At 36.0% G+C, this 19062-nt stretch overlaps 1 protein-coding gene and 1 long non-coding RNA gene across 3 annotated transcripts in view; both read left to right on the forward strand.

Annotated features, from left to right (window-relative positions):
- LOC127866871 (sodium-independent sulfate anion transporter-like) overlaps window positions 1-11769 on the forward strand; it is an 87714-nt gene extending 75945 nt beyond the window's left edge. For both annotated transcript variants that reach the window (XM_052407694.1, XM_052407695.1), the window contains exons 14-20: window positions 596-654; window positions 4549-4620; window positions 5168-5267; window positions 5605-5687; window positions 6965-7030; window positions 7561-7648; window positions 9621-11769. In XM_052407694.1, coding sequence (XP_052263654.1) covers window positions 596-654; window positions 4549-4620; window positions 5168-5267; window positions 5605-5687; window positions 6965-7030; window positions 7561-7648; window positions 9621-9922 — 770 coding nt within the window. In that variant the 3' untranslated portion in view covers window positions 9923-11769. The remainder of the gene's footprint in view (window positions 1-595; window positions 655-4548; window positions 4621-5167; window positions 5268-5604; window positions 5688-6964; window positions 7031-7560; window positions 7649-9620) is intronic.
- Window positions 7688-9593, forward strand: LOC127866878 (uncharacterized). The gene is made up of 3 exons (XR_008043149.1): window positions 7688-8155; window positions 8273-8428; window positions 8507-9593. It is a non-coding gene; the product is annotated as an uncharacterized LOC127866878 (long non-coding RNA).
- Window positions 11770-19062: the final 7293 nt, after the last annotated feature.

Genomic DNA, 19062 nt, shown 5'->3' on the forward strand with positions numbered 1-19062 from the left:
GATCTCTTGTTAACAGACACATACATTAAAAGTAGCATTTGTTACTACATGATCTCTTGTTAACAGACACATACATTAAAAGTAGCATTTGTTACTACATGATCTCTTGTTAACAGACACATACATTAAAAGTAGCATTTGTTACTACATGATCTCTTGTTAACAGACACATACATTAAAAGTAGCATTTGTTACTACATGATCTCTTGTTAACAGACACATACATTAAAGTAGCATTTGTTACTACACGATCTCTTGTTAACAGACACATACATTAAAAGAAGCATTTGTTACTACACGATCTCTTGTTAACAGACACATACATTAAAAGTAGCATTTGTTACTACATGATCTCTTGGTAACAGACACATACATTAAAGTAGCATTTGTTACCACATGATCTCTTGTTAACAGACACATACATTAAAAGTAGCATTTGTTACTACATGATCTCTTGTTAACAGACACATACATTAAAAGTAGCATGTGTTACTACATGATCTCTTGTTAACAGACACATACATTAAAAGTAGCATTTGTTACTACATGATCTAGTGTAGACAGACACATACATAAAAGTATTTCACCTTTTCAGAATTGGCTTTCGTTCCATGGGGCGTCACATTCTTAGTATCCTTTGGACTCGGACTTGAAGTATGTTTCATGCAAAAGAATGATAGAAGCTTGCATATTTTATTATATACTAGTAATGCTTAACAAAAAACAATCTTTACATGTTCTAATGTAGTGTTGTTGTTTTGTTATAAATATCATAGACCACATTTGTACTAATGATGGTTGTGTTAGAGGTGTTTTTTATTTAAACATTACCTTGTTGTATAAAATTGTGAGTTTAAACATCTATCTATAAGCCTCTCAATGCGAAAACAGGGCTTAATGCATATGTGTTAAGTGCTGTCCCAGATTAGCCTTTGCAGTCCACACAAACTGATAAGGGAGGACTATTTGGCATTGGAGTGCATCTCCTGATATTGCTGTTCTCTATTTCAGTATGGTACTCTTATTTGTATTGAATTGCATCTCCTGATATTGCTGTGCTCTATTTCAGTATGGTATTTTTATTGGCATTGGAGTGCATCTCCTGATATTGCTTTACTCTATTTCAGTATGATATTCTTATTGGCATTGGAGTGCATCTCCTGATGTTGCTGTGCTCTATTTTAGTATGGCATTCTTATTGGCATTGGAGTGCATCTCCTGATATTGCTGTTCTCTATTTCAGTATGGCATTCTTATTGGCATTGGAGTGCATCTCCTGATATTGCTGTACTCTATTTTAGTATGGCATTCTTATTGACAATGTAGTGCATCTCCTGATATTGCTGTACTCTATTTCAGTACGGCATTCATATTGGCATTGGAGTGAATCTCCTGTTATTGCTGTACTCTATTTCAGTACAGCATTCTTATTGGCATTGTAGTGCATCACCTGATATTGCTTTACTCTATTTCAGTATGGTATTCTTATTGGCATTGGAGTGCATCTCCTGATATTGCTTTACTCTATTTCAGTATGGTATTCTTATTGGCATTGGAGTGCATCTCCTGATATTGCTTTACTCTATTTCAGTATGGTATTCTTATTGGCATTGGAGTGCATCTCCTGATATTGCTGTGCTCTCTTTCAGTAGGGTATTCTTATTGGCATTGGAGTGCATCTCCTGATATTGCTTTACACTATTTCAGTATGGTATTCTTATTTGCATTGGAGTGCATCTCCTGATATTGCTTTACTCTATTTCAGTATGGTATCCTTATTGGCATTGGAGTGCATCTTCTGATATTGCTTTACTCTATTTCAGTATGGTATTCTTATTGGCATTGGAGTGCATCTTCTGATATTGCTTTACTCTTTTTCAGTATGGCAATCTTATTGGCATTGGAGTGCATCTCCTGATATTGCTTTACTCTATTTCAGTATGGTATTCTTATTGACATTGGAGTACATTTCCTGATATTGCTGTACTCAATTTCAGTACGGCATTCTTATTGGCATTGGAGTGCATCTCCTGATATTGCTTTACTCTATTTCAATATGGCATTCTGATTGGCATTGGAATGCATCTCCTGATATTGCTGTACTCTATTTCAGTAGGGCATTCTTATTGGCATTGGAGTGCAACTCCTGATATTGCTGTACTCTATTTCAGTATGGTATTCTTATTGGCATTTGAGTGCATCTCCTGATATTGCTTTACTCTATTTCAGTACAGCATTCATATTGACATTGGAGTGCATCTCCTGATATTGCTTTACTCTATTTCAGTATGGTATTCTGATTTGCATCGGAGTGCATCTCCTGATATTGCTGTACTCTATTTCAGTATGGTATTCTTATTGGCATTGGAGTGCATCTCCTGATATTACTGTACTCTATTTCAGTATGGTATTCTTATTGACATTGGAGTGCATCTCCTGATATTGCTTTACTCTATTTCAGTATGGTATTCTTATTGACATTGGAGTGCATCTCCTGATATTGCTTTACTCTATTTCAGTATGGTATTCTTATTGACATTGGAAAGCATCTCCTGATATTGCTTTACTCTATTTCAGTAGGGCATTCTTATTGGCATTGGAGTGCATCTCCTGATATTGCTGTTATCTATGTCAGTATGGTATTATTATTGGCATTTGAGTGCATCTCCTGATTTTGCTTTACTCTATTTCAGTACAGCATTCATATTGACATTGGAGTGCATCTCCTGATATTGCTTTACTCTGTTTCAGTATGGTATTCTTATTGGCATCGGAGTGCATCTCCTGATATTGCTTTACTCTATTTCAGTATGGTATTCTTATTGGCATTGGAGTGCATCTCCTGATATTGCTTTACTCTATTTCAGTACAGCATTCTTATTGGCATCGAGGTGCATCTCCTGATATTGCTTTACTCTATTTCAGTATGGTATCCTTATTGGCATTGGAATGCATCTCCTGATATTGCTTTACTCTATTTCAGTATGGTATTCTTATTGGCATTGGGGTGCATCTCCTGATATTGCTGTGCTCTATTATAGTATGGTATTTTTATTGGTATTGGAATGCTTCTCTTGATATTGCTGTACTCAATTTCAGTACTGCATTCTTATTGGCATTGGAGTGCATCTCCTGATATTGCTTTACTCTATTTCAATATGGCATTCTGATTGGCGTTGGAATGCATCTCCTGATATTGCTGTACTCTATTTCAGTGCAGCATTCATATTGACATTGGAGTGCATCTCCTGATATTGCTTTACACTTTTTCAGTATGGTATTCTTATTGGCATTGGAGTGCATCTCCTGATATTGCTTTAGTCTATTTCAGCACAGCATTCATATTGGCATTTGAGTGCATCTCCTGATATTGCTTACACTTTTTCAGTTTGGTATTCTTATTGGCATTGGAGTGCATCTCTTGATATTGCTGTACAATATTTCGGTATGGTATTCTTATTGACATTGTTGGGCATCTCCTGATATTGCTGTACTATATGTCGGTATGGTATTCTTATTGGCATTGGAGTGCATCTCCTGATATTGCTTTACTCTATTTCAGTATGGTATTCTTGTTGACATTGGAGTGCATCTCCTGATATTGCTTTACTCTATTTCAGTATGGTATTCTTATTGGCATTGGAGTGTATCTCCTGATATTGCTTTACTCTATTTCAGTATGGTATTCTTATTGGCATTGGAGTGCATCTCCTGATATTGCTTTACTCTATTTCAGTATGGTATTATTATTGCCATTGGAGTGCATCTACTGATATTGCTTTACTCTATTTCAGTATGGTATTCTTATTTGCATTGGAGTGCATCTCCTGATATTGCTGTACTCTATTTCAGTACAGCATTCATATTGGCATTGGAGTGCATCTCCTGATATTGCTGTACTCTATTTCAGTACAGCATTCATATTGGCATTGGAGTGCATCTCCTGATATTGCTGTACTCTATTTCAGTATGGTATTCTTATTGGCATTGGAGTGCATCTCCTGATATTGATTTACTCTATTTCAGTACAGCATTCATATTGGCATTGGAGTGCATCTCCTGATATTGCTTTACTCTATTTCAGTATGGTATTCTTATTGGCATTGGAGTGCATCTCCTGATATTGCTTTACTCTATTTCAGTATTGCATTCTTATTGGCATTGGAGTCTATCTCCTGATATTGCTTTACACTATTTCAGTATGGTATTCTTATTGGCATTGGAGTGCATCTCCTGATATTGCTTTACTCTATTTCAGTACAGCATTCATATTGACATTGGAGTGCATCTCCTGATATTGCTTTACACTTTTTCAGTATGGTATTCTTATTGGCATTGGAGTTCATCTCCTGATATTGCTTTACTCTATTTCAGTATGGTATCCTTATTGGCATTGGAGTGCATCTCCTGATATTGCTTTACACTATTTCAGTACAGCATTCTTATTGGCATCGAAGTGCATCTCCTGATATTGCTTTACTCTATTTCAGTATGGCATTCATATTGACATTGGAGTGCATCTCCTGATATTGCTTTACTTTATTTCAGTATGGTATTCTTGTTGGCATTGGAGTGCATCTCATGATATTGCTGTACCCTGTGGCCAGACCGAAGATCACGGTAAGGTTTGTTTGCAATTTGTTATCCACATGATACTTGAAGAGTCTTGCTCTAGGAAAATGGGGCTTAATTCATGTGCATAAAGTGTTTTCCATGATACGGCTTTACGCACATGCTTGAAGTCTTTTTTTCCCAGAGAATGACTCATAAAGTGTGTAATTGTTTGACCCACATGTTCTTTATATGGCCTTAGTTAAGCAAACAAGCACTAATTTCTTTAAATGTTTGGTTTGTAAGGTTGTGGTGTGTTGGACAATCAATGCAATATTTTGTCACCTGGGTTTGTGAAAATATTAACTAATTTACCAGATATCAGTAAAATTATGTGAAATTTCTGATGAGAAAATGGAAGTTTGATTGTAAGCAACATTTTTACTGAAGGTGTTTAAGTTGTGGTTTTACAAATAATACCAAGCCATATTATTCAGAAATTGATTTTTAAACAGAATTACTATTAACAAAATGTTTGAATCATTTCTGCAAGTTAAGGTAATCTTTATATTATTACAAATTATGAAAATGTTGACTGGATCACACATTTTTTCAGGCTAAATATCTGGATTACGTGGTGATCACATTTAACCAGTCAATTAGATACCCCTCTGTGGAATACCTACAGAACAAGGTGCAACAGTACATGTACAAAAGTAAGTGTTGTTTAACACTGTTCAAATATTCTCCATTTAAGATTTACTTGTATCATATATACTTAGCCCTTATTGAGCTGAACACCTGAGTCAGTATTTGCAAAGTTTAAAAGAATAATTATACAATATAGGCCGTCCCTTGGAAAAACGCACTCAGTAAATAAGTTTTCTATGAAATCCAAATATTTAATTTTTACAAAAGGATAAGATATTTCAAGTAAAAAATAAATAAAATATTACTTATTTCAAACATTTTCAAGAAAAGCAACTATATATGTTATTGTTTAATAAACCATGATTGTATCAAATATGAAATTCTGGTTGTGTTCTTCGAAAGACCAAGATGCGGGTGGACCTCCTATGTCCGTTATTCTCGACTGTCAACATCTCACCACCAGCCTCGACTACACCACCATGATGGCGAGTTGTTTTATCTATTTGTATCACGTAATATTCTTGAGCCGCACTCAGGGAAAACAAGGTTTAATGCATGTGGGGTAAGTGTCATCCCAGATTAGCCTGTGGAGTCTGGCTGGTAAGTGTCATCCCAGATTAGCCTGTGGAGTCTGGCTGGTAAGTGTCATCCCAGATTAGCCTGTGGAGTCTGGCTGGTAAGTGTCATCCCAGATTAGCCTGTGGAGTCTGGCTGGTAAGTGTCATCCCAGATTAGCCTGTGGAGTCTGGCTGGTAAGTGTCATCCCAGATTAGCCTGTGGAGTCTGGCTGGTAAGTGTCATCCCAGATTAGCCTGTGGAGTCTGGCTGGTAAGTGTCATCCCAGATTAGCCTGTGGAGTCTGGCTGGTAAGTGTCATCCCAGATTAGCCTGTGGAGTCTGGCTGGTAAGTGTCATCCCAGATAAGCCTGTGGAGTCTGGCTAATCAGAGACTACACTTTAAGCTTTTATGAAATTTCAAGTTGAAAGAGATATTTTTTTATGGAATAGAAAATCTGTTTTAAAAGAAAATCCAGTCTAAGTTAAAAGTGTTGTCCCAGATAAGCCTGTGCTGAAGTTCAGTTTTCCCAGAATGAGGCCCATTTATCCCCACAACGAAATTGATTGGGGTACTTTGCTTTTAGTCTGTCTGCCTGTAGGGAGATACAAATCTGTCGCTTTTCAACTTGCATTATTCAAACTTGCGGGCATTGGTCCGTATAATTTGAAGTTGTGCAATTGTTATCATACTTGCAAATATTATGCTCCTGTTCAAAAATTAATTCTTAATAACATGAACATGATATGAAGACATACTGTGATTGAGTTATTATTATTATTATTATTTTGATCATTATATTATTTTTTTATTATTATTATTATTAGGCCCTGTAATAATAAGAGATTAAATCAGTTAAATTGTTTCATTGACGCCAATGATGTCCTAAATATTGACTTTATTCACTTAGCGTCACATATTGTGCTGAAGTCATATGTAAACATTACTTAGATAGCGTTATATACTTAAAATTTATTCAAAATGTTATAGATTTTAGACATTAGTTTTATCATAAAATAAAACATCAAGTTTAACATATATATCAAGGATATAATGTGAGTGGCCTGGGCAATACAATTTTTTTTAGAATACTTTATATTGAAAGAATTAATGTGAGCTACTGTCTTCAAAATTGTATACCATTTTTACAACCCTGTTTATAATGTGAAATCTTGATGTATATAGTCATGTGTTGTATTGTTTTAGGGTCTGATAGAAATAATAGCAGACTTCAAAAGAAAAGACGTCCATTTCTCCATGGCAGGCTGCAAAGTATGTGAAAGTAGGCTTGCATTTGATATAGAAGTTTATCATATAGTGTGAAGTATATAAATATTAAGTACAAATTTGAACAAATGATCATCAAATCACGGAGATATGCCATGCATAATAACCAGCCTTCTATATTTAAGATCAAGGTCACACGTGTAGTTCATGCATAATTTCACGGTCTGAATATGAATACTTTGTGCCCACAGAAAAGTTTCATTTGACACGTTTATTTGCCATTTAAAGGCAATGTGTCTTGATCAAGCACTTTTATGCATATTTTGTGTCCCAGTCTCAGCTTCCAAGACCCATTTGACAGTTTTTATCTAGCTTTAGATAATGTGCTGTGTGCAAAAAACTAAATTCTGTGTTTAAGGTCGAGGTCAAACATGGATTTTAAAATAAAATTAGTATAACTATTGATTTTTGCGTTCAATTGTGGAAAACATTAAACATAAACATAATGTTTTCATTCAGTTAAAATGTCTAGTTATTTAATATGTATTTTCACAATGATGTTTTATATATTGTAGAAATCCATTATAAAAGAGCTGAAGCATGCAGACATCAAAGACATCATCTTTGGTGATACAATTGAGGATGCAATAAAGAAAATACATGGTTAGTACTAATACTAGTTCTAACTGCAACCTTTTACCATATAAACATATATATGAGCCTCACTATGTGAAAAGAGGGTTTAATGCATGTGCTTAAAGTGTTGTTCCAAATTAGCCTGTGCAGTGCGCAGTCTAATCAGGGATGACTCTTTCTGCCCAAACATGATTTTTGCTAAGAAGAGACTTTCATCATTAAATGAACAAAAATCATAAAAGCGGAAAGTGTTTTTCCTGATTAGTCTGTGCGGACTGCACAGGCTAATCTGGAACGACACTTTACTAACATGCATTAAATCCTCTTTTTACAGAGCATGGCCCATATATATATCACCCTAGAGTAAAATATGCCTAGGTGTCAGTTCCACTTCACCCTAGAGTAAAATATGCCTAGGTGTCAGTTCCACTTCACCCTAGAGTAAAATATGCCTAGGTGTCAGTTCCACTTCACCCTAGAGTAAAATATGCCTAGGTGTCAGTTCCACTTCACCCTAGAGTAAAATATGCCTAGGTGTCAGTTCCATTTCACCCTAGAGTAAAATATGCCTAAGTGTCAGTTCCATTTCACCCTAGAGTAAAATATGCCTAGGCGTCAGTTCCACTTTACCCTAGAGTAAAATATGCCTAGGTGTCAGTTCCACTTCACCCTAGAGTAAAATATGCCTAGGTGTCAGTTCCACTTCACCCTAGAGTAAAATATGCCTAGGTGTCAGTTCCACTTCACCCTAGAGTAAAATATGCCTAGGTGTCAGTTCCACTTCACCCTAGAGTAAAATATGCCTAGGTGTCAGTTCCACTTCACCCTAGAGTAAAATATGCCTAGGCGTCAGTTCCACTTCACCCTAGAGTAAAATATGCCTAGGTGTCAGTTCCACTTCACCCTAGAGTAAAATATGCCTAGGTGTCAGTTCCACTTCACCCTAGAGTAAAATATGCCTAGGTGTCAGTTCCACTTCACCCTAGAGTAAAATATGCCTAGGTGTCAGTTCCACTTCACCCTAGAGTAAAATATGCCTAGGTGTCAGTTCCACTTGCTTGTGAAACTGGCTTCTTAAATTTATTCAGAGGGATACCATATCTGAAACATTCACCAAAAATTTATCAGTAGTTTGCATGGATCATCTATGATGATATTCTTGCATGGTGACCCTGCATTTGGGGCAATTTGGGAAAAAGTCAATGTCATTGTTGGTTGCTTAAATAAGAGAACATGTTTCTCTTCAATCACTTAAGATAGGAAAAGATATTTTGATGACATTAATGTGTATTTAGCATACACACTGATCCAGTATGGGATTGCATTTGAAGTAAACCTGTCAAGGTCACTTTTACTAAAAAATAGATCAACAATTTATTTCTATAATTTTAGTTTGGATGGAAGTAGTTTGCTACAATTGTGATCATAGGTAGCTTACATGCTGATCAAGTGTGGGATATTATTTGAGGCCAGTTGGGACATGATCAGTGATACTAAAAACGAAAAATTTATACAAAATAGCTTGCGTTTAATTGGAGGTATTGTGCTGTAAATGTGCTTGTATTTAGTTTACATTTATGTAGTTTACATGCAGACGTAGTTTAGGTGGTCTTCTTGTCTAGGTAATTGTTAAAATAGGGAAATGGTTTGTACTGATAAACTTAAGTTTCATAGAAGTATTATGGACAAAGCATTTTAACTACTATTCAAATTCACAAGTCAGCAGGATGACTGAGAGCCTGTTAGCAGTTACCTCAAGAGGTCCCATACTCAAAACCCAGGAAATTCGGATTTTGTTATTTGATTTGTTTTCATTCTTATAATAATTATTTGAAAATATTCCAAACCAAACAGTTTTGTTTAATAAAAAAATCATTAAAATCTCTGTACAAAAAGTACAACAATTGTAGGCAACTCTGTTCAAAAGGTTAGTTTGTATCCCTTAAGGTATGTGCAGGGAGTTATGTTCTCTTGATATTCTCAAAACATGCTTATACAGAGGCAGAGCAGCATGGTTCATTTGAAGACCAGTTGGAGAGCATAACGATCATCAAGGGTCGTCTGGCAGGCGCCACTGCTGTCAACGCGACTCCTGTGCCATCTCGCCGTCTGCCTAGACTTTCGCCCAATGGCGGCCTTGAAACGAGCCCGGAGATGCCCGCGCCTGCGCCTGCCACCCGTATAGCCCGGCTCTCGCCCGTTAGGGTCCCGGAAACCAATCTAGCTATTTCAGAAGAGTCTGATTCAGATGATGAGGGTAAATTTGGTTCGCCCGACCAAGATAAAACGTTGCGAATGTGAAAACTAGCAGATGATGTGAGTATGCTTTAAATGGAGGAAGACAGACTTAAAAGGGAACAAGTTTAGGAACTTCTCTGCAATGAGCTGAAATTGATCAATATTCTTGCCAGAAACATTTACATTCCGCAGTAAACAAAAACGGACAGTATGCCTTCTTTAAGTATTATTAACCCTTTGCATGCTGGGAAATTTGTCATCTGCTAAAATGTTGTCTGCTGAATTTCTAAAATTAGCATTTTCTTTGATTTTTTTTCAAAGAATACTATCAGAATAGCACACAGTTTGGATCCTGATGAGACGCCACGTTCTGTGGCGTCTTATCTGGATCCAAACTGTTTGCAAAGGCCTTCAAAATTCGGTTGCAGCACTGAAAGAGTTATAACAAGTTGTTATAGCTTTCGCATAAAAAGGTTGTATCATAAAGGTATGCTGATTTGTTGTATACTTGTTGTGAGATAAATATATCCTGAACAATTTCAGTCTATAAAATTTAACTATTGATATATTTATGCCCCTTCTGAGTTAAAGTATATACAGCTACTGGTCATTCTGTATAATTGGCAGAATTATGGCCCTGTGTTTGTTTTTTCCAGTGGAAGAAAATAGTCCAAAGATATTTGTCTTTCAACACCTGTTCAGTTGATCTTGCTCTAACTTTCTAAATCATCTAAATGTGTAGATAATTGTTAAGAATGGACATTTGACTAAGGTTGGTTTGTTGGTTTTTCCACTATATAGACTGTAGTCCTCAAAAAATGTTGTTGAACTCCTCTGTAACTAAAGGGTGGAACTTGCTCAGACTTCAAAAGTTTAATAGCCTTAATGTGGTGATGCAGTTAAATAGCCTTAAAGTGTAGATGATTGTAAAAAAGGGAAATTTGGCAATTTCAAGGAACTTTGTCAGTTTTTTTACTACTATATATTTAGTCCCAAAATGTATTGTTCCCGATGCCTCTTATGGTGCTCGATGGATTGTTGCTGAATGTATAAAAAAAAATTGTCTGTTTACTTACCGCCACGTGTTTGTGAAAGTATTGTATATAATACATGATACAATTTCTCATATAATATTAAAGCAACACAGATGAAAGTATTGTATATAATACATGATACAATTTCTCATATAATATTAAAGCAAGACAGATGACGAGTAAATTTGGTTGTTCATATTGCATTTAACATTTTTTATCAAATATACACATATTTGTATCTATGTAAAAAAATTATTTTTTGTAAGAGGTTGCACTTGATCAAAAGATATTGATATGTTTTTGTAACATTAAGTTAACCAAAAAACTGAATTAATATGTTATATAAAATGTCTGAATGCTTGTGAAGCATATAGGTATATAATATATTTACATTTATTTGCATTATTGTAAATAGTTGTTCATGTCTTACTCAGCATTTTTATTTTCAGATAATTGTGAAAATGATGCATTTATAATGCATATGAGCCTTTCTTTGGGAAATTGGAGTTTAATGAATATGCATGAAGCATCGTCCCAGTTTAGCCTGTGCAGTCTTTGCAGGCTAATCTGGGACAAAACTTTCCACTGTTATGGAATTGATTTAACCATGTTTTCCCAAAGCAGGCTTCATATGCTCAATTTTGCTTTTTTTTTCTGCGTCTTTAGATTCTATTTATTTGATAAATATTGTTTAATGGCTGATATTGCATGTGACACTATTATGGTTGTATTATTTTTTATTATGAAAATATATTCTTCTAGATTTTCATACTGATTGTCCTGTTTAAACTATTTTATATAGCATTTGTTTTATGCGTGCACTGTTCAATTTGTGATATTTGATGATATTAATCAGTAATAAACAATAAATGAATAGTTTTTATGTTTCCTTTATTAGCCTTTATATAGGGATTTAATGTAACTAAACTGTACAATATATTAATGTCAACACAAATTATCCTAAATTCATACAGCTACAATTGTTATACGTATTATATTACTTACCTTACATAAGGTAAATAACAAATATTTTTAATGTATCTCTTACAATAATTAACAAAATGACACTTTTTTAATTCATCATTTGGTACATTTTGTTGACAGATTTGAAAACGCTTCATTAAACGTTTGATTCCATTTGCAATCCTTACCACATTTAATGTCTCAAAAGTCTGAAATGATTTGTAACTACTTTTGCATTTTATAGCTTGATACTGCTGGATTATTTATTAGAAATTATTGTAATGTGATTAAATTGCAATCCAAATTAACTAAAGTTAAAGGCTTTAAGCAGTTGAATGCAATGTGATTAAGTTGCAAGTGAAATATTTAAGTATATTAAAAGGATTTAAATTTTAAACATTTGCTGTATGCAATAAGATTTAAATGCAATTCAAAGTAACTTAAGTTTTAGGATAAACACAATTTGTGTATGTAACATGACTAGATTCTTATGTAAATTTGTTTTAATGGTTTCAAACACATTTTGTTTGACGTATAACTTCACTGCATCAACACAGGTAACATGGAACCTGTAACACTTAGTGCATGTGAAATAACTATAGCGTCCATGCATATCTTTACAAAATATAAATGTGCCTCACTCTGGGAAAACGTTGTTTAATGCTTGTGTGGAAAGTGACGTCCCAGATAAGCCTGTGAAGGCTATACAGGACAATCAGGGATGACACTGTCCACTTTCATGGTATTTTTTTGTTATGCCCCCCCCCCCCCCTTGGAAGAAGAGGGGGTATATTGTTTTGCACATGTCAGTCGGTCCGTCCACCGAATGGTTTCCTAATGATAACTCAAGAACGCTTACGCATAGGATCATGGAACTTCATAGGTACATTGATCATGACTCGCAGATGACTCCTATTGATTTTCAGGTCACTAGGTCAAAGGTCACGGTGACTAGAACCAGTAAAATGGTTTCCGGATGATAACTCAAGAACGCTTATGCCTAGGATCATGAAACTTCATAGGTACATTGATCATGACTTGCAGATTACCCCTTTTGATTTTCAGGTCACTAGGTCAAAGGTCACGGTGACTCGACACAGAAAAATGTTTTCCGGATGATAACTCAAGAACCCTTATGCCTAGGATCATGAAACTTCATAGGTACATTGATCATGACTCACAGATGACCCCTATTGATTTTCAGGTCACTACGTCAAAGGTCAAGATCACGTTGACTTGAACCAGTCAAATGGTTTCAGGGTGATAACTCAAGAACGCTTACGCCTAGGATCATGAAACTGTATAGGTACATTGATCATGACTCGAAGATGATCCCTATTGATTTTCAGGTCACAGGTCACGGTGACTCGACACAGAAAAATGGTTTCCGGATGATAACTCAAGAACCCTTATGCCTAGGATCATGAAACTTCATAGGTACATTGATCATGACTCACAGATGACCCCTATTGATTTTCAGGTCACTAGGTCAAAGGTCAAGATCACGGTGACTTGAACAAGTAAAATGGTTTCAGGGTGATAACTCAAGAACGCTTACGCCTAGGATCATGAAACTTTATAGGTACATTGATCATGACTCGCAGATGATCCCTATTGATTTTCAGATCACTAGGTCAAAGGTCACGGTGACTTTACGCTAAAATGGTTTCCGGATGATAACTCGAGAAAGCTTACGCCTTGGATCATGAAACTTCATAGGTACATTGATCATGACTCGCATATGACCCCTATTGATGTTCAGGTCACTTGGTCAAAGGTCAAGGTCACAGTGACAAAAAACGAATTCACACAATGGCTACCACTACAACTGACATTGACCCCTAGCTCAAAGGTCAAGGATGTGGAGACAGCATGTCGTGTAACAACAATCTCCCTAGCTCAAAGGTCAATGATATGGACACAGCATGTCATATGTAACAACAATCTCCCTAGCTCAAAGGTCAAGGATGTGGAGACAGCATGTCATGTGTAACAACCGTCTCCCTAGCTCAAAGGTCAAGGATGTGGAGACAGCATGTCATGTGTAACAACTGTCTCCCTAGCTCAAAGGTCAAGGATGTGGAGACAGCATGGCGTGTGTAACAACCGTCTCCCTAGCTCAAAGGTCATGGATGTGGAGACAGCATGTTGTGTGTAACAACAATCTCCCTAGCTCAAAGGTCAAGGATATGGACACAGCATGTCATATGTAACAACAATCTCTCTAGCTCAAAGGTCAAGTATGTGGAGACAGCATGTCTTATGTAACAACCGTCTCCCTAGCTCAAAGATCAAGGTCACAATTAGAGGTCAACCGTCAGGTCCAATCTATTTAAAATTTCGTGTCAAATGTCCCTTTTTTAGGCAAAATACAGTCTGAGTCTACTGTGAGTTCATCATTAATCATACTTAAACCAAAATACTTAACATAAAAATGTTCACCACGTTGAGAGGACGTGTAATGTACTCCAAATGCAAATGTCATGGTCTCACAAAAGGTAAAAGGCCACACGTGTATATGTTGAAGCATATTAATAATTCTACGATTATTGACAATGGGCTCGACTTGTTGGTTAAAGGCTCTAATTTGTTGACGCATAGCGGAGTTGACCTACATGGAAGAAAATTGTGTTACAAAATGAATGTAACCGGCAGTGTTCTGAATTGTGTTACATCACAGGTGGTTAGCGTGTGGCTATGATATTAATCAGTGAAAACATCATTTTGAATGATAAATAATCATATTATAACGAAAAATTAACTTTTCTGAAAAAAATTCACTATCAAATATATATATAACAAGGTATGCAACTCAAAATCATCCCAAAACGGGGTGCATCGCTTTGAACAGCCATATCTTCATCAATTGTGCAGCGATTTTCACTATCTCGGACTTATTCAACGCAGAAATGAATTTCCTTTCTGGAAATGTATATGTCTTGCAATATGTTTACAAATGCTGGGTCAACTTTTAAGAAATAACACGATACACAACTCGCATGACCCAGTTGACAATGATCATGCAGTCTTTATGAATGAAATCTCCAGTTGTAAAGACACACCTCCGCATTGGACCAATGAAATCACTCGTGTGTTTGAAATGTCAGTTAGTTGAAATGTATGTAAACAAAGGTTTCAAACGGCGCTGGACAGTTAGTCTTGATGCATAATGTGACGACAAGAACGGTAATTATGTTTTTTCATACGTTTTATTGAATTATGGTATCGAGGTACATGAACTTTGTAGGGAAGATGCCCTTTACTCCATGAAGATTTCAGTCTTAAAGACGCATGATTATTGTCAACTGGGTCATGCGAGTTTGGTATCGTGTTATTTCTTAAAAGTTGACCCAGCATTTGTAAAAATATTGCAAGACGTATACATTTCCAGAAAGGAAATTCATTTCTGCGTTGAATAAGACCGAGATCGTGAAAATCGCTGCACAATTGATGAAGATGCATACCTTGTTATATATATATTTGAAAGTGATTTTTTTATATAAAACTTAATTTTTCGTTATAATATGATTATTTATCATTCAAAATGATGTTTTCACTAATTAATATCATAGCCACACGCTTACCTCCTGTGTGTTACATAACGCACCGTCCATTAATAATATTATTTATTAAAAATATTTACAGGCTAAATGCGAACAGCTTATTCTGTGAAGCGTTGTTTGTGCATTTAAGTTGATTTATTTAATTTGTCTACCAGGTTGTAGTAGCGAAATGACACATTGAGATTCACTGACACTAAAATGTAGTGTTGGTTACCATGTTTACGTGCGTTCCTGGAAATTCTGTACAACACGTCTATAAATTAGCACCTGGATAAAATCGTGTTTCAAAGCAAGATAACCCCTCCCTCTTATCGTATCTGGCGAATCAGATATGTGCATTCCAAAGAATTAAATTCGCATGCATTCTTCATGATAGAGGGGTTTAACATCATACTATCATCGTTGTTGGTATTATATTTTAGCATCGCTCAGGGAAAATCGGGCTTAATGCATGTGCGTAGTGCCGTCCCAGATCAAGTGCTGCAGTCCACACAGGCTAATCATGAACGACAATTTACGATATTATGGACCTTTCCGTTTAAAGGAAGTATTTTCTTAATGCAAATCCAGTTTAGGCGGAAAGTGTCGTCCCTGATTTGCCTGTCTGACGACACATTACGCACATGCATTAACCCATTCATGCCTAGCGTCCTGAAAAAAAGGACATTGCAAACAGCGTAAACCCAGATGAGACGCCGCATGATGCGGCGTCTCATCTGGGTCTACGCTGTTTGCTTAAAGTAATTTCTGTAAGAATTGTTCTAAATATAGAAATAAATATACTAGACATCCCTAATTTTGAAAATAAATTGATCCAATTTAGAAGGGTGGGAGAGTCAACTAGGCATAAATGGGTTAAGCTTCTCCCAGAGAGGGGCTCACAAATGCATGGAAACGATTGAAATCAAGAGTGCGGGTGTTCTGTTATGTTGCCTTTGATCTCAGTGATCAATGAACATCTTTCGATCTTTGCCCAACTATATAGTTTTAGTATTTTTTAACATGAAACTGAAATATAAATTATATAATGTGTTATTACATGTAATCTACAGCTAGCAAGGTAAAGTCGTTGATCTTTGCGACGTAACCATGTCATCAAGCTTAACTTCTACCTTTTCCATTACATATTTTTTTAACCAGACACCTCCTAAATGTATACTATGGCTCGCAGTCAACCATTTTTAATGGACTAACAAACTAACAGTTTACACAGGCGTGAAATAGAAGTAAACCATGCATCAGTTGATACATGAATGATTGGAGCACCTGTGCCTCAACAGACTCCGGCACATCTGGTATGCTATTGAAAATGTGTCAATTTGACAATTATCAGATATTATTTATGTTGCCCCGGTCTTATACATTAAATAAAACACAAACTGATAAGTAACTTGGAGCGAAAAACACCAGTTCATCCGCCGCAAATAAAAAAAAATGGCCAAGACCTGATCTGAATAATATACATTGGGAAATTGTTGCGATTAAAGACGCAACCTGCAATGTTCATCTCATAAGAACGAGTGATCGAGAAAAAAGTTCGTAAGGTCACTCATTTGCTCTTTCCGTACAGCAAGATGTATGAATTCGTTTTTATTCATTAACAATAGTTTTCTATCTAAAACGTTTTTTTTTCCTGCTCTGACATATTAACGTTTGTAGAACAAGTCAGTTTTAATGCATTCTTAGCTTCCAACAGAGGCTGACATCAAGAGAGATGCATTTTGAGCAACAACGTAATACGAATACCTTTCCAAAAATAATCTAGCATGTCTGCATTCAATAAAAGAGACACTAAAGGCCATGTAAATGATCGACTTTACGAAATTATTGCGTTTTAATGTACCTTATCCTAACCTTTTTGCCATATACAAAGCTACTGCATGCAGATTCACAAACAGCCATTCGTACACAGACGGCAACCTTAAGAGAACGTGTATGCTTATTCAACACAATTCTACATAAATGCTAAAATATGCAATTGTAATAAGCGATTGTCATTTTTATCTTTCGATTTAGGATATCGATTTATAGATTTATCCTTCTCTCCTATATTTTCATCCAATCCTACATATAAGGCAAACCTAAAAAGAAATATCAAAATAATTACAACCTTCTAATACGCCTTGAGCTATTTATTTTTATAAAGAAAATGCAAGCATATACATGCTGTTGTTTTTAGGTTCAAATTACGTGCGTTTTAGGTTGTTTTCTGTGAACATTTTTTTTTTAATTTGATGCATGATTATGTTTAGTAAATGCCAATAAGTCAGAAACAATTCACTTAAAACATTGTGTTGGTAGTTATTTGTATTTAAGGAAATTTATTAAAAGAACATTATGATTAGGAAATTTATAACAACAGCTTCGCGTTTTTCTTTCAATACGATCACTAAACAGATCAGCGGTAAAACTATGAACAGATCGGATACTAGGGTCCCTAGTATTGACCCGTTACTAAAAGGATATGCGATTTGTACATTAGTTAGACTTTGTTTCGTTGTGTAGCCGAATATGTAAGACTATTTATGATATAAAGTATATTTAAAATAGAATTTAGAGAGTCAGGCTTTAACAAATGTGAATCATTATCGAGTGTGATTTCGTCTTTAATCCAGGAAACACCTAAACAGACTTGTTTTGATCGGGGAAACGGCATTTTGTATATATAAGCGTTATACAACCGAACTACGCTATTTGACCAGCGTTGTGCGAAACTGGGTCGTATGCCATATGCTGCCAGAATTGCTCAAGACCAGCGTGCATGTTCGGAGGGAAGCGGACAACGACAACAAGCGAGGCATGGTATAGGGAGATAACCCTGTGTTATGGTTAGAGTTAGGGTTAAGGTTAGGGGTCGACGCACCCTCTAGTCAGGATCGCCCATGTACTCTAAAGAAACCACGAAACATTGAGTTACTTTATAACGGTCTATATCTGGTCTGAAGCTACGCTTGCCGCATATGACATTAGATCCATTTTTTGCATAAAGCGGCTTATTTGCGAAGTACATGTTGGCAATTGCCCAATGTTACATCGAAGTATGGCAAGTTTTACAGTTTACAACCGTCTCCTCTTAAAACGTATTGGTCTACGTTAAATCACACATACTATCCGCTGTATTAAGTATCTGGGCATCCATTGTGAATCATGCTTTGCTGGAAAATAAATGTATTGAACATTTATTGTTATTTATCCCCACTTAAAAAACACACACTTTAAAGTCTTATTTGCTGTCCGTAGTACGTACAAATCAAATGAATATGCATACAGAATTATTATAAATTAAAAAAAATACCAGATTAACTTAATATAATCGTCCGACGATATACATTTAAAGATATTTATATGCCCTATAGAATTAGTGAACCTTGCTGTCGACCGATACCTGGGATCCCGCACCAGTAAAACGTGTCACGTCTGTCCCACTCTCGGTTCAATTCTCCTGCGACGTAAAAGACGAGCGATGCCGTCCCGGTGATGGGATGGGAGCGCCGGCACGTGCAGCAGAAGACACCTGTGACCCCCGATGACCCCCGTATGTACCGCGCCCTCTCACGCCCTATAGAGCAACCGACGATTCCAGCGAGTGGTGGCGTGCACCGTTTGTAGATCAAGATCCTGTATCTGTTTTATCAGATCGTTT

The sequence above is a fragment of the Dreissena polymorpha genome, chromosome 2 (assembly GCF_020536995.1).
Source record: "Dreissena polymorpha isolate Duluth1 chromosome 2, UMN_Dpol_1.0, whole genome shotgun sequence".
Taxonomy (NCBI): Eukaryota; Metazoa; Mollusca; class Bivalvia; order Myida; family Dreissenidae; genus Dreissena; species Dreissena polymorpha.